General features: G+C 46.4%; 1 protein-coding gene and 1 long non-coding RNA gene across 6 annotated transcripts in view; one reads left to right on the top strand and one right to left on the bottom strand.

Moving 5' to 3' along the window:
- The window catches only part of LOC115090703 (lymphoid-restricted membrane protein-like), a 1037620-nt gene that overhangs the window by 472822 nt on the left and 538431 nt on the right, over positions 1–26367 (top strand). For all 5 annotated transcript variants that reach the window (XM_029600146.1, XM_029600141.1, XM_029600144.1 and 2 more), the window contains exons 15-16: positions 20035–20081; positions 20173–20243. In XM_029600146.1, the coding sequence (XP_029456006.1) occupies positions 20035–20081; positions 20173–20243 (118 nt within the window). The remainder of the gene's footprint in view (positions 1–20034; positions 20082–20172; positions 20244–26367) is intronic.
- LOC115090705 lies at positions 2065–16507 on the bottom strand. Its single transcript, XR_003856477.1, has 3 exons — positions 15150–16507; positions 4247–4366; positions 2065–4014 (listed from the first exon to the last, which is right to left on the bottom strand). It is a non-coding gene; the product is annotated as an uncharacterized LOC115090705 (long non-coding RNA).

Genomic DNA, 26367 nt, shown 5'->3' with positions numbered 1-26367 from the left:
TGGACCCTTGGTCTGACCCAGTATGGCATGTTACGTTCTTATGACTGATTATTTCTGGTGTTGTGCTGCTGTGTTCAGAATGGTTACCGTTTTAAGTTACTAAGTTCATTACGCCAATATTTTTCATGAGTATAAGCTTTTTTGTGGACCTTCAGTGGTCTGGTCATGCTTTGGGGGGGGGGGGGGGTATCCATACTGGGGTTGGTTTGCCCTGTAAGGTGATTGTTTTTTTGGTTCTAAGCTTGGGTACAGTTTAATACTGAAGGGCTGCAGGTGACACTCTTATTTATAGGGCACAGCATGAAAGGTTTGCTCTCTGCTGCCATCTGCTGTTAGGGATGCATAACCCATTGGTCTGGACTGATCTGTAGTATTACAGGAACAAAGATTAGCAGGTAAGAACCAATTTTCCTGTAAATCATATTAATGAATATAATTTCTCATGTCTCCCCACTCCAAGCATAGGGGTAATTCATAATTCTGATGAGGGGGGGGGGGGCGCATATGTCTAATGCCTTGTAGTTGTCCAAATGCTAAAAGGCAGTGCTCTGGAACTTTTCATATTGGTATTTTGGCTTTGGTGGCCAATGCACCCTCTCTTCTGGCTTAGACTCCCACCCCTACCATCAGGATAACATCCTATCTGAGTTGGCCTTGGTGCAGCAGTTAGAGGGCCTGGGTATCACTGCCAGTCTATAATTCCCTGAACCTTTAAGGGGGGGGGTCAATTTAAACAGGGAAATGCTACTACCCTTGAGCTAGATATCTAAAAGTTTGAGGCCAACTGTTTTTCCATATACTTTTGGCAGGTAATTATTTATCTGATCTTTTTCTCAGCCCTTTAAAAGTTCAGGAATCCCTGGGCTGAGTGGAAGCCAAGTTACATAATTGCTATTCAGCAGTCTGAGAAATTTTCCCTTGTATAAAGTATCTGCCTTGACCATATAAGGAGATTGAGAAACAGCAGACGCAGCAGGGAAAGTGTGAAAAGACAGAAGATTGTAGGGCCAATGCAATAAAGGCACGTAGAAAGCGGGCACTTAACAGTCAGCGCCGGCTGTCTTAACATGCGCATGGTGCCCCAAAGGGGGGCGCCATGCAATATTTAAATTAGGGGGTCGCGTTAGCAAGGATGCTCTACTCTTAGCGCATCCTTGCTAACACGAACCCAGACTGTTTCCCTGACTGCCGTACAGCGGTCACGAAAGCAGACGCCGGGTTTATCGGCATCTGTTTTCGTGACTGTCGTACGGCAGTCACAGCTCCTTCGTACCAGGATTCCTGCGCAGACACTCTACCAACAACTTAGCGGCTCTGGCCAATAACACTGCCGCAGGTTCCCTGGCAACTCCAGCCACCTGAAGGAGGGCTCGTTGAGCACGAGGTTATTATGGCTTCCACGAGCTGCGCAGCCTGACCCGCCACACCTTCCACACCATTGGCTTCTGCCCTTAGTCACGAAAACAGATGCCGATAAACCCGGCGTCTGTTTTCGTGTGATGGGCCTGATCGTCAAAATTTTTTTTAAAATTTCTCTAATTTTTCGATGCGCACATCTATTAATGCCTGCTCTGGCAGGCGCTAATAGATGACAGTTAAATGTGCGTCGGAGACGCACATTTTTCTTTTTGCATCGGGAGTGAATGCCTAATAGCCTCATTTGCATGTGAAGAGTGCTATTGCATTCACTCCGCTTTAGATGCATGTTAAATAGGCACTAATCCCCTTATTGCATTAGGGGATTGATTAGTGCCTATTTTACCTGCGTCTAACTACACGTTAACAATGTGCTGGGCTCAGCGCACCATATTGCATTGGGCCCCAGTGTTAGCATAAATTAAAAGGGTTTTATAGCCTCTGCTGTGAAGACCCACATAGAATGATAGGGAGCTAGCCACATTGCCTTTCCATTTAACCTTGTTTGCCTGAACCCCCCCCCCTTTAAAACAAACAAACAAAAAAAACAAACAGTTTTGGTTATGCCCCTGTATCACATGATATGGGTATTATGTTTACACTTTGAAAAATAAAATTATTAAAAACAATAGACTGGATACAAAAGAATGTTGGTTTTTATCAACTTTTGTTTAAATTAATGCCCAAATCTTACGTAGTGAAGCAATATTGGTTTAGCTTAAAGTTTGAAACACATGACATGAGAGGATCACTTGACTGAACAATTTTTTTAAATATTTGTCACGTCCACAAGATGGAGCTTCGTTCCCATTTGGTAACAATGGGCACATATTGGTACTATGTTCCCATTTGGGAACAACACTGTTTTAATTATGAACTAATGACATTCAAATCATAGACTCAAGTATTTTAAGCAGTTTTGACAGAAGACTATCTATTAACTACAGAAAACCATTTAATTAGCAGAGTTTGTTTGATCCAATGATCATTGGGTATGATACTGCTGTTCACAATGAAGATGAAGCGGAACCCTGCACTTGGTGCACACCAGGCGGGAGTTTTTCTTGCACATCCTATACATCTTCCTTGTTTCTCTGATGGAGTAAGGTGATGATTATAACCATCAAACCTCACATCACTGACTGGTCTACTGGAAGGTCCAGATTTCGATGGTGTGCGATGTTCTGAACGCTGAAGCAGGGTGCGAACAATGTGCCGACGAAACTCCAGGTGATCAAATTTACCTCCTACTTCAACATGAAGACGCCAAGCTGCAACAACTGCCATGTTGATGCCGTTGACAAATAGAGGCCACCACCATTTCTTTGAACGAAACACTGGACGGTAGTTTGCCATAAATCTGTCCAGTATGTCCACTCCTCCCATATGGGTATTGTATAAGCCTATTACCTCTGGCTGTGGAAGGTCAACTGGACACTTTCTGGCTTTGCTCCACCTTCTTGCTTTTCCCAGTGGTTCTATGTTGTTGTAGTTTGAAGCTACAATAACACACTGGTTGTTGTGCCATTTCACAGCCAAGACATGTCCGTCGCATACGGCATCAAAGCAGCCTCTCCTTCTTTTTCATTTGGCTTGTCTCCATCAATGAGCACTGCTTCAACCTATTTTCGCGAACAGTTCCAGTGGTCTTGATGTTTTGCTTTTGCAGTGCCAGAAGAAGATCATATGAGGTGAAGAAGTTATCAAAGAATACCTCATGGCATAATGGATTTTCTATGCAGCTCAGTAATGATGTCACAACACGATGACCTAACCTAAAACTTTGATTCTGACCATCCTGTTCGCAGTTGGTCTTTCCACAATAAACATCAACATTGAAAGGATAACCTTTTGATGAGGCCAGAACCCAGAGTTTATAGCCGAAGCAAATCGGCTTGCCTCGAATAAACATTTTCGCAGAATGGTGTCCATAATATGGGACCATCTCTTCGTCAATACTCAGATACTCACTGAATACTCCAAACTGCTGCAGGTGACCATTCAGTGCATCAATGAAAGCACAAACTTTGTACAGTTTATCATTTTGATTAATCTTGTCATTGTCTGCAAGATGTATGTATTTCTTTATGTCCATGAAACGGTTACGAGTCATATGGGAGAAAACAAAGGATTACTGAACATCTTCATCCCGATTCCAATATAGCCGTTCACGAGGCAAGGAATTATATCCACTCAATAGAAGAATTCCAACAAAAATGTCCAATTCCTTGGCCTCAAGTTCAAAATCCATGTTGTTCTTCTGCCGAGCATATTGAACGCTTTTGGTCAGAATCATGTCGCTAACAACTTTTCGCCTTTTCTGCTGCCTCGAAGTTCCATCAGAGGAACCAATGGCTGCCACATCCTTTAGTATAGCTACAGTTCCAGGCACTTCATTTGGCAGAGCCGAAGGCAGTAGATCATTTTCATCAATCACTTCTTCATCAGACACATTATCAACTTTATTTGGAGGTAGCAACACTATGCCTCTTATGTCATCACTTTCTACGGCTTCGTTAATAACATCGGCTAAACGTTCATATTCTTCTAAGAATGAATGTTAATGCTTCTGCACTGGAAATTCGTTTCTTAGACATTCTGTAAAGATATAACAGCATATTGAATATTAAATCACTTAAATATAAGGATGTTCCCAAATGGGAACATAGTCACAGTTGTGCCCATTGTTCACATTTGGGAACATCACTGAATCGATGCAATTTACATATCTATAAACATTTTCAATTTTAAAATAAATAAAATCAAAATGATAACTAAACACTTTTGTATAGTTTTCCAGCAAAATTTGTAAAAAATATTTTATTCTTACCTGCAGAGGAACTTGATAACCAAAAACACACGTGGCTGTTGTAAAAGGTCAACTTTCAAGATGGCTGCCGCAAACACAGAGTGACTAAATATACCTCAAATGATACCAACGGATGCAAAACTATTTAAAAACAAAGAATTAGAGTCAATATGGGAATATCTTACTTATCACAAAAATATTAATGTGAAATTTCAATGCTCCCAAATGTGGGCATTGGGCACTGGCATAAAAAGCTAAACTTTTTTTTTTTATATGTTCAGCTAGAAGGTTTGGAAATATTTAAAAGGAAAATTAGTTTCTTACCTGATAATTTTCGTTCCTGTAGTACCAAGGATCAGTCCAGGACACCTGGGTTGTGACTCCGCACCAGTAGATGGAGACAGACTAAAACTTGTGGGCGGAGCCATATATGCCCCTGTGTCAGTCACAGCCCCTCAGTCATACGTAATGTCAAAGTAGAACACAACCAGAGAACTAAACTAGCTATAAACCGCTAAAAGAACGGGGAAAGAAACACCCCTCCTGGAAACGGACTCTTCAACCGAGAGAGCTAAACAAGCGGAACAGAATAATTCAGAACAATGAGCGGACTCTCCGTTACTTCAGCGCAGCACTGCGGGCGGGATCCTGGACTGATCCTTGGTACTACAGGAACGAAAATTATCAGGTAAGAAACTAATTTTCCTTTCCCTGTACGTACCAGGATCAGTCCAGGACACCTGGGATGTACCAGAGCAAACCTACTGAGGGTGGGAAGCAGAGAGTCCAGCTCGGAGTACCCTCTCTCCAAAACCCCCGGAATCGGTAGCCCGGACATCCAGCCGGCAATGCCTTATAAAGGTATGTAATGACTTCCAGGTAGCCGCCCTGCAAATCTCTTGAGGCGACACCTGCGACGCTTCCGCCCAAGACGCCGCTTGAGATCGAGTCGAGTGAGCCCTCAGGCCCACGGGAAGTGGTTTTCCCCGCATCAAGTACGCCGAACCAATGGCCTCCTTGAGCCAACGGGCGATCGTTGTGCGGGACGCTGCGGCCCCTTTCTTTGGACCAGAGAACAGGACAAACAGATGATCCGTGACCCGAAACGGATTAGTGACCTCCAGATATCGGAGGAGGGATCTCCGCACGTCAAGCTTCCTTAAGTCCCTTGCTTCTGGGACGGAGGACTCCCCGCCCACCAAAGCGGGCAGCTCCACCGATTGATTCACGTGAAAAGACGAAACAACTTTGGAAGGAACCGTCCGCAAGAGACTCCGGAATCTGAAATACGCAAGAAAGGTTCCCTACAGGACAGGGCCTGTAAATCGGAAACACGCCGTGCCGAGGCAATCGCCACCAAGAACACCGTTTTTAAAGTGAGATCCTTAAGAGTTACGCGTTTCAAGGGCTGAAACGGCGCCGCGCATAGAGCGGAGAGAACCCAATTGAGGTTCCAAGCCGGACAAGGGAGACGCAATGGAGGACGAAGGTGCTTAGCTCCCCAAAGGAAACGAGAAATATCCGGGTGAAGCGCCAGGGACGTACCACGGCCCTTACCTCGCAAACAACCAAGCGCCGCTACTTGAACCCTTAGAGAACTGCACGCCAGACCTTTGGCTAGACCTGCCTGGAGAAAACACCAGAATGTCGGAAACTGAAGCCGAAGTGGGGTCCACCCCACGCTGCACGCACCATTCCTCAAAAACCACCCAGACACGGACATAAGCCAGAGATGTCGACTGTTTCCTGGAACGCAGCAACGTAGCCACCACCGCATCTGAGTAACCTTTACTCTTCAGCGCCTCCTCTCAAAAACCATGCCGCGAGACAGAAGTGATCCGCATCCTCCAAACAGACGGGGCCCTGATGGAGTAGGCCCGCCATTCCTTGGAGCCGAAGGGGTGCCGCTACTGCCAGCTGGACGAGGTCTGCGAACCACGGCCGGCGCGGCCACTCCGGTGCCACCAAGATCACCTTGGCCGGGTGCAACTCTATGCGCCGTAGAATCTTGCCGATCATCGGCCACGGGGGAAACACGTAGAGCAACACATCCGTCGGCCATGGAAGCACCAACGCATCGACGCCTTCTGCCCCCCGTTCTCGACGTCGACTGTAAAATCGCGGAGCCTTCGCATTGTGCCACGTGGCCATCAGATCCATGTGGGGCACACCCCCACGTTTCGCAAATGAGAAGGAACGCTTCGTCCCCCAGCTCCCACTCTCCGGGATCTAAGCGATGACGGCTGAGAAAATCCGCCTGAACGCTGTCGACTCCCGCAATGTGAGATGCTGCTATGTTGCTGAGATGCAGCTCTGACCAAGCCATCAAGCGCTGAGCCTCCTCCGCCACCTGGGGGCTCCTTGTTCCGCCCTGGCGGTTGATGTATGCCACGGTGGTCGCATTGTCCGACAACACTCGGACTGCCTTTCCCCGCAGCAACGGCAGGAAGGCCTTGTAGGGCCAGACGGACCGCTCTGGTCTCTAGGCGATTGATAGACCACTGGCTTGCGACACTGACCATCGGCCTTGGACCGAGCTGCCTAGGCAGACCGCCCCCCAACCGGAGAGGCTGGCATCCGTGGTTACCACTGTCCAATCGGGCACCAGAAGGGAGACTCCAGAAGACAGATGACTGGGATCCCGCCACCAGAGTAGACTGGACCTCGCGTGTCCCGCTGGAGGAAGCGGGAGATGGAAGTCCTCCGAGACCGGCTTCCAGCGGGACAGTGAGGAGGACTGTAATGGTCGCAGATGAGCGAATGCCCAGGGAACCAGCGCCAGCGTGGAGGCCATAGACCCTAGGACCGTAAGGTAGTCGCAGACTCGCGGTCGGCGGAGAGACAATAAGCGCCGTACTTGAGATTGTAGTTTGCACACCTGGTCGTGCGACAGGAACACCTTGCCCTGCTTCGTGTTGAACACCGCTCCTAGATATTCCAAGGTCTGCGTGGGTGCCAGATGACTTTTGCTGAAGTTGACCACCCATCCCAGGGACTGCAGGAGATGGAGGACCCTGGCTACCGACTTCCGACACTGATCCTCGGACCTCGCCCGAATCAGCCAATCGTCCAGATAAGGATGGACCAGGAGACCTGCTCGGCGCAACTGCGCTGCCACCACAACCATCACCTTCGTGAATGTACGGGGAGCTGTGGCGAGCCCAAACGGGCGCGCCCGAAACTGATAATGCCGTCCTAGAATGCAGAACCTGAGGAAGCTTTGGAACGACGGCTGAATGCCTATGTGAAGATACGCCTCCGTGAGATCCAGGGAGGCCAGGAACTCGCCGGGCCGTACCGTACCGCAGCAATGACTGACCGAATCGTCTCCATTTTGAAGTGAGGAACGCGAAGGCATCGGTTTACCCCCCTTGAGATGCAGAATTGGTCTGGACGTGCTGTCTTTCTTTGGGACGATGAAGTAAATGGAGTAACGGCCCTTGCCTTGTTGGCTGACCGGGACGGGGAAAATGGCTTCCAATGCTTCTAAGCGTCGGATGGTGTCTAGCACCGCCGCCTTCTTCTCGGGGGCCTTGCAGGGCGAGGCAAGGAACTTGTCCGCTGGAGTGCGAGCAAAATCTAACGCGTAGCCGTGTCTTATCACGTTGAGGATCCACTGGTCCGACGTTACACCGGGCCATCTCTCGCAAAAGGACATCAACCGCACCCCGACGTTCTGCTGGGTGCGCGGCGGGAGAGGGGCCGACCACCTTTCATTGCGAAGACTTGGCCCCCGTGATCGCCAGGGGACCCCCTTGCCTTCCGAAGTGCTTCCCCCGAAAGGACTGCTGCTGCTGCCATTGCGGGGCACGGGAGGAAGAAGACCTTTGAATGGCAGCGCCCAGAGGTGAGCCTTGGAAGAGCCATCTGCCGCCCAGTTGCATAGCCACAGGAGTCGGCGCGCCGAAACCGCAGCCACCATGGATCTCGCCGACGTGCGCAGCAGATCGTGGAGAGCATCTGCGCCATATGCTATTGCCGCCTCCAACCTGTTCGCCTGCGCTGCCTCGTCTGCAGAAAGATCCGCATTGGCCTGTAGAACTTGAGCCCAGCGCAATCTAGCTCGCATAGCGAAATTCGTGCAGATGGCGGCTCGTACTCCCAGCGCGGAAACCTCAAAAATCTTCTTAAGCTGCACTTCCAGCTTCCTGTCCTGAAGATCCTTGAGGGCTGTCGCTCCCGTGAGTGGGATAGTGGATCTCTTTGTTACCGCAGAAACCGCCCGAATCCACCTTGGGAAGTTTGAGAAGGTCCAGCGCATCCTCCGGGAGCGGGTAAAGCTTGTCCATGGCTTTGCTGACCTTCAGATCCAATTCTGGGGTGTCCCATTCCCGGAACAGGATGTCCGTTGAAGAAAAATGAAACGGAAAAGCCACTGCCGGACCCGTGAGGCCTAACAGGACCGGATCCATGCTTGCCTCCTGCCGAACCACTACCGGAGGGGCCTCTATGCCCAGCTCCTGGAGAATGGCCGGAATTAAGGGTGGCAGTTCCTCCCTGCGGAAGAGCCGGACCACCTTGGGATCGTCTCCCTCCACTGCCTGTGATCCTTTTCCTGCGCCGGATGGAGCGGATCCGCCCGCTGCCACGTTGTCGGCCCCCTTTAGGGGCTCTTCAGGGGAATCAGTGTCTGCCCCCGTGGAGGAATCTGAGTCCGCCTCCTGTGGGACGCCACGTGGAGGCCTCTTCCCCCCTGGAAGAGGCCTCGGGGGCACTTCCGCAACCCCCGATGGCCTCTTGGATTTCTTCAGCAGTGGAGCCTTGCAGGATTCCCTCCGGCCGCACTTGCTTTTCTTATATTTCAGGACTTTGCGCAGCAAAAGCGCAAAGTCCTCAGAAAAGGAGCCAGAATCGGAAGAAACCTCAGCGGGGCCCCCCGGGGCCCCCGAGGGACCCCCCCTCGCCGCGATTCGGGGGGGGGCCCCCGAGGGACACCCCCCGCCGCGATTCGTTGAGGAGACAGCGCGGGAGGCAAGGCCGGGGGGGGGCCCCCGAGGGACACCCCCCCCCGCGATTCGTTGAGGAGACATCGCGGGAGGCAAGGCCGAAGGCCCTGCCGTTTCCCGCGCCATTTCGCGGCCCGTGGCCAAAATGGCCGCCGCTCCCGCACTGAGCGAGAAAAACTCCTGGGGCCTCTCAACCGCGCCCCCCCCGCTCGGCGGCGGTCGCGCGGGTCGCAAACGAGCCCCCCGAGACGCCCCGGACGACCCTTCATCTCCCGGGATGCAGGCAGCACAAAAGCCCTCGCGCGCGCCGAGCCGCAGGCCCTGCAAACCGAGCCACGAGCATGCCGGCGAAAACGGCGCGAAGAAGGAGACCATGGCAGCAAAACAATAAATAAATAAAATTCGCGCGAACGGCCTCCCCCCCTGCCAGCAGCGCCCCCCCCGAGAGCAGACGCGAAGAAACAGAGAGCCGGCACAAAAATAAAAACACACTTTTTTTTTTTTACAATGAAACGCCTGTTGCTGTCCGGGGTCCTGGAGCCCTAATCCAGCAGGGGTGAGTGAACCGGGCTCCCCGGTGTCACCCCTGACGCTGCTACTAGGAAAGCCGGGTCCTCGACCCTAGCAGCGGCCTCAACCAGGGGGGGGTAGTCCCCTCAGGACCTCTCAACCCCCTGGGAGGCAGGGCGGACGGACGTCAGTGACAATTTGGCAAAAATCCCAATTACCAAACACCGTAGCCTAAACTGGCCTAAAACCAAAAAGAAATAACCAACCCTGACGGAGTACCCAGAACCAGGGCAGGGAGGAGCTGTGACCGCACCTGCACCATCTACTGGAGACAGAGTAAGACTGAGGGGCTGTGACTGACACAGGGCATATATGGCTCCGCCCACAAGTTTTAGTCTGTCTCCATCTACTGGTGCGGAGTCACAACCCAGGTGTCCTGGACTGATCCTGTACGTACAGGGAATTCCAGTTTAGGTTGTTCAATCTGGCCTTGCTGACATTCTTCTTGAAAAAAGAATCTGTATAGCTCAGAAAATGTTTGCCCCTTAACATATATATTTTCTAATACTGCACAGTTTTGATTAAACTGAAATGCATTCATTCAACTTACATCATTTCATAGAACTCTATTGCACCTTTTTTTTTTTTTTTAGGTTCAGCAGTGGCTCATAAAAGATATAAATTGTGATGTCATGTTACTGCACTTAAGTATTGTGATTTAAATATAAAATCAAACATGACTGTGGTTTAGATTTTACCAAATAACTTCAAAAGCATGTTTTGTTTTTTTTTCATTTTAACATGTATCATTTATGACAGTGCTCCGATTATGTATTCACTTATTTTTAATGCTTCATAAATGTTTATCAGTAGAAATAACTTTTCAATTAGAAAACGGCTCATCTCTGCTTTATGATTTACACATTCCAGAATTCTCTTGATGTGTACCACACTGAGATGTCTTATTGACTATTAACATAGGTAGGCACACTCGCTGACACACTCTCTCCCCCCCCCCCCCCCCCCTCCCTTGTACAAAAGACAAACTCTAAATAATTTGGCTTACGCATTGGGCTGTAGTTTATTTCATAACTTAACCCGAGCCCTTCAACTTTTAACAATCAGTCAAAACATTCCCCCCAACCCCCTCCTCCTCCCCTTCTTCTTCAGGTACTTCTCTTACCACTTCGTCCGAATGGTAAGACGCTTCTTCACCCCTTTCCACTTACCCCGCCGCAGCTCCTGCGAGGGTAAGTTTGCGGCCAGAGCATCGCCCCCCCCCCTTGCTCATCGGCCATCCTGTGTAGCAGCCCCAAACTACACAAGATTCCCCCCCCCCCCCAAAACAATGTCCTTTATAAACACATACAAAATTATAACTTAGGGCTCGGGTTTCCGCCACCAACAGATGCAACCTGTTTGCCTCTGTTCCCCCACTGCAGCCGCTTACATCATTTTAATTTGTCGCTCAAAACCGTCCTGTATCGCCAAATTAAATAAATCAGTGCCCACTTCTGACAAATGCACGCCATCCCCTGCAAACAAACCCTCTAAAATTTCCCACGACCAATCATGACGTACCCAAAAACCCCCTTGCCCCGTAATCCACTTTCCAGTTTTCCTATTTAGTTTTTTAACTCCTCTATTCCACAACGGTGTCCTATGATTCCGGATCCGAACCATGATGTCGAACCAACCCAACTTTGTACCTGGCATGGCATTCATGAGGCATGCTAAATCTTTCCTCATGATTGCTATCAACTCCTTGCATGAAAAATCCCCTATGTCATTGCCCCCCAAGTGGATGATCATCACCCTTGGACAGCCATACATCCTAATTAACCTATCTAGGAAAGCTTTGAGCTCCCCCCATTTCATACCCCCTTTGAAAAACCATTGGACTTTCCACTTCCTGATGTCCAATTCCAAGTTCGTTCCATAAGGACGCTTCTCCGCCCTACGATATGCCCTGCGAACAAAGGAATGGCCCACGACCCAAGCACATTCCACGACTCCAACCACCCCATTCGACTCTGCAAAAGAAAAATTGCCATTACTCCAGTATCCTTCCTCTCCCCCAACCCTTTCCTTTACTTCCTCACGTAGTATCTAAAAGCATTCGACCTCCAACGCCCTATAGATTGAATCTGCGCGCTGTTAAACCCTAACTCCGCTGCTGTCGTAGCCGCTCCAATCCTAAACGAATGCGAGGTAAAGCATTCCTCCTTCCAACCTAATCTTCGCACCACCATTTTCAAAACAGTAGAAAATTGATAGATGGTCACTGGAGACCTGTTTGCATGCACTAAAACAATCCCTTTCTGTGTGGCCTCACTCTAACAAATTCTTGTACTGTTCGAACAGGACATACGCTGACATCCTTCGCTGGAACTAACGATATCCATTGACCCTTGCCTTTCTGATCAGTTTTAGACTTGTGAATACACAAAGACACTCGTCTTTCATACACCCATACCCTATGTGCCTGTAATCCTGCCTCTGTGCTTGTCAAAGAACTAGCTACCAGCTCACTCACTCTAAAAGCTCCAAAAAAGGCAAGAACAAATGCTGTTCTAAAAAGCAGAGCTTCATACTGAGACCAACAAACCTTCCCCAATTGCTCCACTATCATTAATAAATCTGTGTACCTAATGGGCCTCCTTCTGTCCGTGACCCTTCCCCCATCTCTTCCCCAACCCCCTAACACCTGCTTGACTAAAAAACTCTCCATCGGATTACCCCATCCACCCAATTTCTGAAAGAAAGAGAACCCGACTAACTAACTGCGAGCGCACTGATGCCAACGAATAACCATTACTTTTAGCCCGCAGTATAAATTGTACCAATGCATATTCATTTACCGGTCCCCTAACCCAACCCCATTGTTCTAAATATCGCGACACTACTCCCCTGCCCGCTGCATATGCTTTCCAAGTGGCTGGTGCCACCGATTTCTGTATTAAGTTCCACGTCTCCTCAATCCCAGCTGCCATAGATGCTCCGGGAATGCCTCTCCCTTCAAGCTCGCCAAAGGAGCCATCTTTCAAAAGACATCCCACTTGAAACGAGAGAGAGCATCTGCGATGACATTCCTACTACCTGGCACATGCTTAGCAGTAAGATTCACATTCATTTTTAAACATATCAAAACCAATTCCCTCATTAAACTCGACATATATGCACTTGGCTGACTGTTTGTTAATAACCTGCACGACCCCCAAATTATCACTCCAAAAGACCACTCCCCTATTTTGCAAGCGATGCCCCCAAATCACTACTGCTACTAGGATTGGGAATAATTCTAAAAATGTAATATTCTTTGTAATCCTATTTTTTACCCATTCCTCTGGCCACCTCTCTGCACACCATTGCCCTTGAAAATAAACTCCAAAACCGACCGCTCCAGCTGCATCCGTGTACAGCTCCAAGTCTGCGTTCAATGACTCCCCTTCGGGCATAATACGCACCCCATTAAATGACTCCAGAAAAACTTCCCAAACCCCCAGCTCCTCCTTCACACTGCGCTTGATCCGAATGAAATGATGCCCCGCCCTCACACACCTCTTGTTTCGGCTGACAGCCTACGTATAAATGCCCGACCCATAGGGATAACTCTACAGGCAAAATTTAGAGACCCAATTAATGACTGCATCTGCTTTAACGTAACCTTTTTTGAGCCTCGGACCAGCCTCACCAACCCTCTGAGTTTATCTACTTTCTCAGCTGGTAAACGCGATTGCATGGCTTCTGAATCTAACTCTATACCCAAAAAAGTTATCCGAGAAACCGGACCCTCTGTTTTATCTACTGCAATAGGAACTCCTAACTGTCTGCATATTTCCAAAAAACCATTCAACTGTATCTGACATACTCTGGAGTTCTTAGGTCCAACGAACAGAAAATCATCTAAATAATGCAATATTTCCTGGTGCCCAGTAACCTTCATTGTCACCCACTGTAAAAAAGTGCTAAACGCTTCAAAAAAGGCACAAGAAATTGCATAGCCCATGGGCAAGCAACGATCTATATAATAATCTCCTTCAAAAACAAAACCCAGCAATGGAAAGCTGTCTGGGTGAATAGTCAACAATCGAAATGCAGATTCTATATCCGCTTTAGCCAACAGGGCCCCTATCCCCGCCACCCTTACTAACGCTACCGCCTCATCAAAAGACGCATACTTAACCGAACAAGCCTCTCTTGGAATAAAATCGTTAACCGATGCTCTGGGAGGATGGGATAAATTCAAAATCAATCTGAACTTTCCTGCGGCTTGCTTAGGTATCACATCTAAGGGAGACACTTGCATGAGTTCGAAAGGTTTAGCCTCAAAAGGACCCGCCACCCTTCCTGCTTTCAGTTCAGATTGAATCTTTTCTCGAGCCACCTCCGCTCTTTTAACAACTGACCTAGCATTACCAAACCTGCCACCACCACCCGGACCTATGTATGGGATGTGGAAACCCTCGCTAAAACCAACCCTTAAAAAATTTGCTTTTTCCACCTCTGGATAACACTGCAACCATTTGAGTAAAACTGGTACATTAACTGGTGAATCCGCTTTACAGCACCACCTCTCACTGCTTTCCCTCCCTTGCCTGACCCTGTGCTCTGACCCTGCGGGCATTTTGTTGCGGGATGCGCTCCTCCACATGTTGCACACACGTGCCTGAATTTGCATTCGGGAAAAAGGCATGTGAGCTTGTTGTAATGCCAACATACATCGGATGCTTTACCTGCCCCCAAACCCCCTCCCTCCAACATTTTGCTGCTCCCTTGCCCTCGAAAGGAACTCCCTTTTCCTACACTCTCTGCACTACCTATGCCTGTACCACCGGCAACACCTACCGTTCCTCCTGTTTTACCCTCTTTCTCAATCTTTTGAGTCATTTGAGTTAACCACAGGTGTATATCCTGAGATCCCCAGAACATAAACCTGTTTCCTGCCAACTTATCTCTAAATTTCTCATCATAATTGAGCCAAGCCCAACCAGAATAATCTTTGAAAGCTCCTAATATGCTGTCAGCATATGACAACAATGACCCGTACTGAGAGGGATCGAAATGCCCTACCACGCTGGCCAGCCTAAGAAATCCCCTCATCTAGTTAACCACGTTCTTGGATATTTTGGGGCCTGTCCACTTTCTTTTACCCTTCTTCTTAGCCCTCTTGCTGTCCTTACGTCCTCCCCGTCTGCCTTCTAATAATCTAAAAATATCAACATATTTTCTTTTACGTATTCTTTTCAGTAATCGCTTTGGAACCTCTTCCCACAATTCCATTAAGGACGCTAACGCAGGGTGCCCCATATCCTGCCTCGGTCCCTCTTCTAAAACTTTTCTCTGTACCGGACCTCGCTCACTGGAACTGGAGGATGAGGAAAAACTAGCTGAAGAACTGGTGCTGGGACTCCTATGTTTCCTTTTTCTAGATTTCTCTTTTACCTCCCCTTCTGTCCCTTGATTACCTGCCCCTGGTTCTTCTGCACTGCTCACTGCCACTTTCGCAGTTTGTCCCTCCTTCCCCTGTCCGCTGGCTCTTGTCGCTGCCGGTCCTACTGGGAAAGCTGTATCTCTCCACGATTCCTGCCTTGAAGTACTAGGAAATACCTCATCCGACGCACCTAGAAAGGAAAAAACAGTCCTATCCTCTCCTCCCCTTATCCCTCTCTACCTCTATCTTCATTATCTCTCCATTCATCACTCTGCCATCCCCTACTCCCCTCTCCCTGGGCTTCTTGGAAACTCCCAGCCACTCCCCTCCCCTCTTGCATATCTATCTCTCCCTCTAAACCTCTCACTCCACCCTGCTTCACTGACTCCTTCTACCCCTCCCCTTCCGAATCTAGCTTCCACAAAATGCTGTAATATGTCAGCAATGAACGCAGCCTGCGACTTGCTACCGCCCCCCTGAGTATCCTCTCTTCGATTGCTGCTACTATCCACCCAGCTGCTACGCCCCCTAATGCAAATTCCTTGCCCTCTGCCGAGACCAGGTACAGATCTACCTCTCATGACCTTTTTCTTTCCTTCGCTCTTAGCACCCCTGGAGCTCCATTGTAATTCAGCTGCCTTACAAACGCTCTGACTATCAGCACCCCTCCCCTTCTGACAACCTGCGTTCCCTGGCAACCCCCGATCACTAAGCCTGCCTGTAACTCTTTCTTTGCCCCTCCTTCCCCTCAATTTGCCTTGACCTCTCCCTTCCTCCCAGCCCCGTTGTATCTCTGTAGGTAAGCCGCTGCCAGCCGTACCTTCCTGTGGGTTAAAAGCAGGAAAAACTGCTGGAAAAAAAGATATTGTTCCCTTCCCCCTTTTCCCTCCCCTCCTCTGATCTGGGAGAACCGCCCGTCAAAAATTCACCAAGGGAGGCATTCAGAGAAATTTCTTCTAGCTCTGCTGCAGAGTAACGGGGGAGGAGGAGCAACTCCTCCCCCGGTCGTGCCTGCAAACACCTCCTCAGACTCCGGTCTGCTCTCGCCCAAGTCGTAGGCTCCCTCAGGGCCAGCCAGCGCTGGACCGCAAAAACGCGGAGAAAGTGGCAGGAGGTTCAGACACGGAGAAGAGCGATAGTCATGCTGCAAAGGCCGTACTCGACCGTCAGTAACCGCCGCGTCACACCAACCCATGGACACTGGCTCCCGGCTGCCGGCCGGCACCTCACGATCACCTCCTGAGATGTCCATCACCTCCTCCATCGTCCCTCGAACCACTCTCTCCTTATTTTTCTTCATGCTACCTACGCTGTCAACCAGGTAATACCCTGCTTTTTGCCCGAGTCAACCAGCGCAGAAAGCAAGCACTGCCTTTTGCCTCGCTGCTCCTGGTTAACTGAGGCACCAACGGAAAAGGCGCCAGAACTATTTATTCCCTGTAACCAATGGAGAAGCAGCGATTCAAACTGCTGCTGTCTCCATGAGTTACCACCCCCTCCTATTAACCCTCTGCTCCCTCTGCTTGCTCCTTGTTATCCTTCACAGCGTGAGACAAGCTCACGCTGCTTCTCTATAAACTTATAAAGCTCCTATTTCTTTGTCCTATCATTTTTTTAAGTTAAACAAAATTGCGGACCTGTTCTTCCCACTCTTTAGTGGTGAAAGTCTAGCAATCTAACCTGTGGGAAAAATTGTTGCACATAAAATAAGATGACCCAGATTTGACAAGCCTTGATGCATTGTATGGATGAGGGATAAGAAAGGCTATCCATTTTTCAAGTGAAATTTTTAAAATCTACTGTATTCAAACATTTCTAAATTTGTATTCAAATCTTAATTCATGGTCTCTTGTATGAGACTTCCATTGCAAATTGGTATAAATCAAAATTTGATCTGATATAAGAATGGAGTGAGAAAGGAAGTTAAGTAGAGGAAATGAAATAAATCCAAAAGAGAACTGAAAAATACGTGTATTTTTTGGTTCTAAATTCCTTAATATTTTTTGTTAATTCTAGGTGTTATACTACAGAGCAGCTTGTTTAAATGTGCTCACTTTGGCCCAGATTTTAAAAGCTCTCCGGATTTACGCACATAGCAGGGCTAACGCGTGCCGGACCTATTTTAAAAAGGCCTGGCCATGCGCGTAAAGCCTTGGGATGCGCATATGTCCCTGGGCTTCTAAAAAGGGTGGGGACGTCCGAGGGGCAGGGTGGGGTCAGAGGCTCCCAGCAAAGTGGCCATTTGCTGCTGTGTTGGGGGATCTCATGCTGATAGGCTGCTGGCACGCGCAACCTGCTCCTGTCCAGAGGCAGGCGCAAAAAGTAAGATAAAGGTCAGGGGGGTGGTTCAGGATAGGGCTAGGGGACGGGAAGGTTAGGGAAAGGGGTAGGAAGGTTAGATTAGGGGATTGGGAAGTTCCCTCCTATGCGGCTCTGGTGCGCACATGTTATAAAATCGGGTGTCCATGTGTGCACACCAGGTAGCGCACGCACATGGGCACCCGCGTGTACCTTTTAAAATCTAACCCTTTGGATATAATTTATAATAGTTAAGAACTGTATGTATTCAGTTTTTCAATTCTGATGCCCTGACTTGGGGGTGTGTCAATAAAATTGACAAAAACATGTTACAGAATAGCAAGGAAACTGATTAGCATAGAAAAAAGAATTTAAATATCAGGATAGGAAATGTTTATTTTAGCTTTACAGATAGACAAAGAAGTGGTATTTTGAATATAAGGGGAAGTTTCTTCCAAATACCTAGTACCTAGTAATGATGAAAGAACTAAAATAATATGAAAATGAGGTAGATTTTTTCATATGTAGGACTCTGTGTTCTTTCTCTCTCTCTGTATATATATCTATATATATTCAGCAGGACTTAGCTGGAAAAACCCCAGGACAGTGTTGCATCCGTTGGTAACAGACAGCTGCGACTGCTGTGCCTCACCTCTCTTCTACCCTTTTCCTCCACCCTGGGAAAGATGGCTACCTCTGGTGCTGATTGCCGAAACCCTTGGCATCTCCGACACAGCATGGGCGTCCCCATCCACCATGCTTCTTCCTGATGCCCACCTATGCTTTTGAATATATCACGGTGGGAACCTCGGGGGTGTCCCCACTGCATGACATCAGTACCTCTGGGTATTTAAACCTCCGCTCCGCTATAGTCCAACGAGTTAGCAAGGACTTCGGTTTTGCTACTCTGACCACTTCTAAGCTGCTCACTTGTATTCCTCTCTACCCTCCGGGGTAACTCACTCCTACGGAAACTCTGGGTACCCGCTCCTTGGGGGCCTCTCGCTTCTATCTGCCCTTCGGGGTTCAATTACCTAACCTAGGACATCTGCTCCTTGGGGGTCCTATCTACTTTCTTTTAGGATCCTTCGGCTCTCCTAGGTACTCACTCCTCGGGTCCCTCTCTCCATTCTTCTACCAAGGAAGTTACCAGCACTGCCACTCTGAGTATCGCTACCCTCCAGCTCTCCTTATTCCACCCTTCAGGTTTGGCTTATCCCGCGCTGCGGAACACTACCCAACCTTGCTACATCCGGGTGAGACCATGTATAGAGACTGTCTGAGCTTACTGTGATATTGCTGGCCTACAGTACTATCCCTTCCTTGAAGCAAGATTCAACTTACATTAGCAGTACAATAAAGCTTTCTTCCCTCAGTGTCTGCTTACTAGAGTCTAGCCTATCGCTGTGGCTCCCCACGGGGCCCCTCCCCGTGGTAGGAGTCATCGCCACTTTGACCAAGAGTCCACAATATGCCACAAACCCAACAGACAGTAACTTTCAAACTACATATGGCGGCATATACATGTTTATGGCTGCATGTGGATCTGCGATATTATTTTAGAAACTCCCTGTACCATAAAATACATGTATCTTTACTGTGAAACATATGTGCTTATGTATGCTAACAAGCGACTACATGCAATACATTGAACATGAGTATTTCAATACATTGAAAGTATGTACGTTTCCTATCTATTTTTGAAATATACAAGCTTATTATTCTGTGCAAGAACATAAAGTAGGCCTCGAATAAAACCCAAGTCACGTGTAAGTTAACAGATTTTAAAATATGTGCATATAATTGAAATTAACCAATTTACCAATTTCTCTATCAGTTCATCCAGATCGAGACCTTCCTGGTTCTTCAGCCTGAACAACCCCCACCCTGCTAGTAATATGCAATAAATAAGTAATTTCAATTAAACCAGATAATTAACAGGTATAAAATTACACAGTTTACCAAATATAGGTGTGCCTTTTAAATAAGTTAACTGTTGGTGCTGACCCAGAAAGCTCCTAGACCACTCCTTTTTTTTTTTTTTGCATGCTTATATATGCATGTGAAATGTAAAGTACACATGTAAATGCAAATTGTATAAAATACAGATTATGCACATATAGGCTTCATATGGACATATATGCAAATTTTTATGTATGTAACTTATTGAAAAGTCACCCTAAAGTTTTTTAATTTCTTACCCTTCGCAACAGGTAGATTTTAGTCTGGCATTTTGGAAATGGGACTTTAAATTTAGCCAGGAAGTGGTTGGTAGAGAGGCAAAATTATCCAGGTAAACTTAAACTGGATAACTTAAACTTAACCAGGTATATTTTGTGAGACTTGCTTCCTGCTGAATATCCCAGCCAAAGTTAGCCAGATAACTTGACGCTGCTTGCATACCTGAATATTTATTTATTTATTTATTTTTAGTTTTTATATACCGATCTTCTTGCATTAGATACAAATCAAACCGGTTTACATGGAACAAAAAACTGCCTGAAAGGCGTTACATGGAACCAAGAACATACAGTATAATAAACTGTAAAATATAGACATGTTGCACAAGAAAATCATTTAACATGTTCTTTGTGTGTTTGTTTTTGGTTTCCTTTCTCAAGGAAAATGTCAAGGATCAGCTTTCTGCATTTGCCAAACCCCAGTCAAGGTTTGAGTTTTATATATCCATAGAAAGCTAATATTTTTATATTATACTAGGCAATATTTGTAACGTTTTTTGTTTTGTTTTTTTTAAACAGTGGCAATCTAGCACAACTTGAACCGCATAACACACATGTGCCTATTTCGGAGTGCAAACTGATTTCATCTGGTTAAGAAAGTTGAAGATACACATAAAGCTGTAGCAACTGTCTTAAGGAATATACAGTCTTTAACTTCAAGATCAATGATTCGTCTTGGCCAAAGTCAGTAGTGAGGGGAAAAATGTGAACACCTTATGACTGGTGGCCTGTGTTTAATCAGGTTGTAGTTTGAGTTTTATAATATGTAGAAGGTGGTTGGATAAGTCTTTGTAGTAGTGGATCTCAATTCAGCCCTTGGGACACATCTAGCAGTCACGTTTTCAGAATAGCTGCAATGAATATGCATGAGAGAGCTTTGCATGTACTGCCTCCATTTTAAGCTAATCTCTCATTTTATTCATTTTGAACCCCTACTCTGAAAAGATATGATCTGCCTAAAAAACAAAGAAACCCCAGTAATAGAATATGAAGTGATGTCTGAGAGAGAAATAGTCACCCAATGTACCCAGAAACTCTTCAACATGATCAAATGTCATAAAACAGAGCTTATTTTTCTGGGATACTGTCATCAGAGGAAGCAATCTGGGAGCTCATTTGATGGGGACACAAACAGTTAATACCTTCGAGGATCCTCAGCTGGTAGAAATGCAAACTAGATAGTCCAAGCCATTATAGAAGAAAGAAGAAACTCTTGATATTAGTGATGTTATCCATCTGGGGACCAATGACCTCCATAGAAATGGTGTCCATGAAGTACAGAAAGATTTCCAAAATCTAAAGAAGGTAAAACACATGGCAAGGACCTATGGCCTTTTCTGAAGTATTACCTGTTCATAGGAAAGAAAAGACTATATATAGATAATTAAATTCCTGTTCAAAATCTGGTGTATGGAGAGTGGTTTTGGATACATTGGAGGCTGGGGCCATATATGGAACAAATTACATAGTAAGTGTGGCCTACATTTGTCTGTGGCAGGAAAGAAGATGCTAAGTGAGAAATTCAGAGAACGGGTGTGCAGGGGGTGGCCAATGAAATTGGTATGTCACCCCCAAACAATACAGGACGTGGGAGGAGAAAATAAAATCTGTTAGATCAAAAAAGCAAAAAATGTGACTAGGAAGAGCAAGAAATCAAGGGTGACAAGTTAGAAAGCTATGTAATGCTAGAAATGCTCGTAGTCTGTGTAATAAAATCCCAGTTCTGCAGGCCCTAATAGTGGAGGAAGGCTTGGACATTGTTGCCATTTCACGGATTCTCATGATTGTGATATGGCCATCCCAGGTTATAACTTAAGGAAGGACAGACAGGACAGAAAAGGGGATGAGTAGCTCTTTATGTTAAAAACAATATTCAGGCAACTGAAACTGTAAGGGACATGGGGTAGAGAAGAAGCTTTATGAAACCATCCTAAAAAAAGAAGATGGTGTTTCCATTTTTACTGGTATGGTCTACAGGCCTCTGATGCAGACGAATTTGAGAGATCTGGTCGAGACATCCAAAATGTGGGAAAAGTGTTGTTCGCTGGAGGTTTAAATCTATTAGATGTAGTCTAGAGAATCCCTTCTGCAGAATATACAAGAAGTAGAGAGATAGTGGATGCCCTTCAAGGGGCTCTGCGCAAACAAATGGTAATGGAACCCACAAAGTAGAGAGAAAAAATACTTGACCTAGTTCTCACTAATAGGACTCATGGCTCTAATGTCCAGGTGGGTGCCCACTTGAGTATCAGTGATAATCAAATGGCATGTTTTGATGTTGCAAATAGGATACAGAGAAGTCTCATGAAGACCCATGTTTTACATTTCAAAATACAAACTTTGTTAAAATAGGGACATGCCTGGAGGAAGAACTGGAAGACTGGGAGAAAATGGAACAGTGGACCAAATTAAAAGGAGCTATTATAAAGGCAGCAAATCTGTTAGAAAAGTAAGAGGAATAAGAAACTGATCTGGTTCTCAAAGGAGATGGTTAAATAAGTCATGCAAAAAGAATAGCATCCATGAAGTATAAAGGATCCCAAAAGAGGAACACAGGAAAGAAAACTTGGTGAAACTGAGGGAGACAGAAATCAGGAAAAACCAAAGAGGTAAAGTGAGGTGACAAAATATTTTTCAGTTATCAGAGAAAGCAGGGAGGCTCGAAGTGGTGTAGTGAAATTGAATGGTAACACAGAGCAGTGTGGGAGAGAGACAAAGAGAAACAAATACTTTAGTTCAATGTTACTAAAGAAGACCCTGGAGATAGACCGTAGATGGAGGTGGAGTACACAAAACTGTTTACAGAAGAGAATGGATGGAAAGAGGTAGGAAAACTAAAAGTGAACAAGAATTTCGGGCTGGATGAGATACATCTGTAAATCTCAGGATACTAAGCAAGCTCAGAGATGTGCTGGTTGGTCCTCGAGAATAAAATTCAAGATACTGACACTAGTGTTTAAAGGAATCAAAGGTCTTGCCCCTCAAAACATAAATGCAGCTTTGAAGCTATGTTGCCCAGTGTGAAGCCTGCACTTAGCTTCTCAAATGCTTTTAGACATTCCTCCTTCTTGGGACTTGAATTGGCTACTTTTGGAAACAGGATACTGGGCTTAATGGACCCTTGGTCTGACCCAGTATCGCTTATCTTATGTTCTCCATTTAAGCAAGTTCGCTTTGCTGAGTCATTCAGGGGCAAACCCTTTGGAACTCTCTTCCACTACAGATAAAAAGCAAAGTAGCATTAATAAACTTTAGGAAAAAGGTGAAGGCATTCCTATTTGAGCAGGTTTTCAGTTCATACATTTCACAGGTCTTAATTTTCTCAGTATCAATAAAGAGCCAGTTGAACAGCTTTACTATGGTTTTTTTGTTTTATGTTTTTATTGCTTATTTAACTACTTTTGATTTACAATATTTATTAATTTATGAATGTACTTTTGTAAATTGCTTGGAAATGTTGATAAGCGATGCATAAATTTATAAATAAAGAAATATAATAAATGGCCTTGCTGTAATTTTCCTGTAGAAGATGTTCAGGGGAGGAAGACTCTTTTTATGTTAATCTACATGTCTTGAATATTTATAAAAATGTTCTCTTTCTTCCAGGACAAGCAGGATGGTAGTCCTCACGTATGGGTGACGTCATCAGGTGGAGCCCTATTACGGAACACTTTGTCAAAGTTTCTAGAAACTTTGACTGGCACACTGAGCATGCCCAGCACAGCCATGATCCCTGTGTCCACAGGGGTCTCCCTTCAGTCCTCTTTTTTTCCATTCTGCAGTTTGCCTTGCGTTTAGGAGCTCTGTGAGATTTTTTCTCACAACTTTTCCTCACGGAAACACTTGAAGTTTTACTTCATAAATAATTTCCCTACACGAGTCTCCCTTTGCGTACATTTCATCGACGCTCGGTGAGTACTATGCCCTGTTTTCCAGTCTGTTCCTGTCACCTCACTATCGGTACCCCGGGTAACCAACCAAATTGTGGCCCTCTTTCTCCCTATGTCTATCACCCTCGCTCCGCCCCATGATGCCCACGAGTATCCTTGCTGCGATCTTCCGGGTCCTTCAGGGCTAGAGGGATTGGGACATCCACGGTTCCCGTTGCCGCCAGGCCCCCGTTGATGCCGCCATGGAGGCTCCCGTCGATTCTGTCGATGCCTCCGTCTGTGTCCTAGACTAAAAAAAATGCTCCATACTTCGGGTTCTAAACCAGAGCCCCATGTAATCTTTGGGTGACAAGCAATGCCAGGAGCAGTAGAGGTATGGTGACCGTCCATCACAGACGCCATCCATGACATCGGTGCCATCTTCTTCTGTGCTGGAGAATGACCGGGCTGAGCACCGAGGGAAACAGTCTCTGGCACAGACACCACACCGGCATCAATGTCCATTGAGCCAGTGCAAAGTGGGCCCGGGTACAAGAGTCTTCATGCTCCTCTGCACCCAAAGCACTGAAGCGTTCCCCACTGACAACCGTGCTGGGTACTGAGCCACCACAGATTCATGTGGACCGTGCCAAGTAACGCCTAGCCGCCTCCTCCTGTAGCTGCGCTTACCTATACCAGCTTCCAGGGAGGAGCTGGATGTCCTCATCAGTCAGGCTGTCCTCGATGCTTTCCAGAATCTACTAATACCAGAGCTATCGATATATGCATCATTGTGGCACCGCCTCGTTGTGGCACCTACCAATGACAGCCTAAATCATCGACGCCGACTCGTCCTTCTGAGCCTCCACGGACCCTATACCTATCCCTGGATCCTCGAAGGGCGATGGGTACTTTAATCCCGCTTCTGCACCGATCTCATTGAGACCTAAGTAAAGGATGTGTCTGAAACCATCCCTTTTGACCTGGTCACTAATAGGACCAGATGTTTTTGGGAGGTTTTAGATCATAACATCTTCCAAAAACCATATTGGTGTCACACATTGCTATTTACCTGCTAAGTTTGACACAACACCAAGGGAACCTCTCTGCCATCCACATGAAATTCGAGCAACATGTGATTGCTTCAAAACGTCCTCCCGTTGCCAGCAACAGGACTCTATACTAGATGGTAACCTGGCTTACGGCCCCTGATTTATGGCCCAAAGTCCAAGATAAACTAGCTGATCTGCCATGCACTGCAGATAATCTCTTCATGCACAAGGTCCAGCAGACAGTGCTCAATTGCAAAACCACCTCGAGACCCTGCGACAGCTCTCTACATTTCTTGCACAGCAAAGAGGGATGCTAGAAGGACCTTTTACCCGCTTACGCTTTCGTGTGAGACCAACTGATAATCCAGATCACATCAGCTCTGCCAGTCGGGCAGGCTCCTGGATTTTTTCAACCTTGCCAGACAATAGAATGGCCATCCCACTGAGAACCAGGGCTCGGGATACCGTTCCCCAGACACAACAAGGCAGAGGATTTTAATCCTGCTATTTCCTACTTTCAGAGAAAACAAGTGACCTCTGCCATCTGGACCTCAGAATCTCAACACATTTCTTCAGAAAGAAAAGTTCAGAATGGTGTCTCTCGGTACCATGCTTTCCTTACTACGACAAGGGGTTGCCTCTATTCTCTGGACTTTCTATTCTTGAAGGATTCTGCCTAGAGATCCTTCACAAAAGGTTTCAGCCCATATCTGGCTGTCTTAGGTTGTCCCCTGCAAAATATTATAATAATATTTCCATGAGATCTTACCCATCATAGCCTATCATACTCTTTATACAGAGTCTTCATGACATATAGGAGGTCTGCATATATCTCAATATCATTTTCCAGACAGAGCTGCATAGGTTGAAGTGATCTGTGTTTCCACAGTGTTGTATACATCACTTTACCAAGTGACACTGAAGTTAAACGATTTTGATATTGTGAAATAATGAACATATACATGGCATACACAAACAGCCAAGCAACAAAATTCCACCTAATCCAATGGCGAAACTTACAAAGCCCTTTAGGCCAGAACCTAAACCTGCAAACCACCAAGGTAACCGTGGACCACTAATTAGTATCTAAACCACCCTGAAAATCTTCTACCTTCAATCTCGCCAAGTTTTGGATTTTTTCCATAGCATTCTTCACAATCTCTGAACGATTAAACCACTACCGTGCAACATTCTGTGCTATTAGCATAGTACATAACCCTCTTTCCTTGGCAAAAATATAATCTAGTCCTTGCCTATTATATTTGGTAACAATATTAAGCTCATCAATCTGTGACTGAAGAGCTATCATTGCTTTATTCATTTCAAAATTCGTAACATGGAATAATGATTGCAACCTTCGGATTGCCGTTCCCAACTCAGCAGCTACCGCAAGAGGCTGAAAAATGGGAATCCAGGCTGTCCAAGATAATCCATCTAATTGGGCTTTAGTAAGAAGGTATGTGGAATTTAGATATGCAAGAGACATTTCAATCGCCTCTCCTTCAGGTATTGCTGATGGAATGCTCCTACATATACGATGTTGAAGGTGAGCTGGTGTTTGCAAAGGAGAAATAGTTAAGTCACTAGAACACAAAAATAATAATCCTCAGGCAAAGAAAGATACACCAATTCGTCACATAACCAATAGTGTCCTACATATAAATTAGTAAAATTACTAATAAAAGTTGCATTACCACTATAAGGTCCATATATAAAAGGACTAGCAAGCCCATCTCAGTCTGCATGTTGTATACAAGGGGTCAAATTGATTTCATTACCGCTCCTAAGAATGC

The sequence above is a fragment of the Rhinatrema bivittatum genome, chromosome 4, assembly GCF_901001135.1.
Source record: "Rhinatrema bivittatum chromosome 4, aRhiBiv1.1, whole genome shotgun sequence".
In the NCBI taxonomy this organism is placed as follows: domain Eukaryota; kingdom Metazoa; phylum Chordata; class Amphibia; order Gymnophiona; family Rhinatrematidae; genus Rhinatrema; species Rhinatrema bivittatum.
Note: the sequence above shows the minus strand (reverse complement) of the source record. Positions and strands in the feature narration are given on the sequence as shown.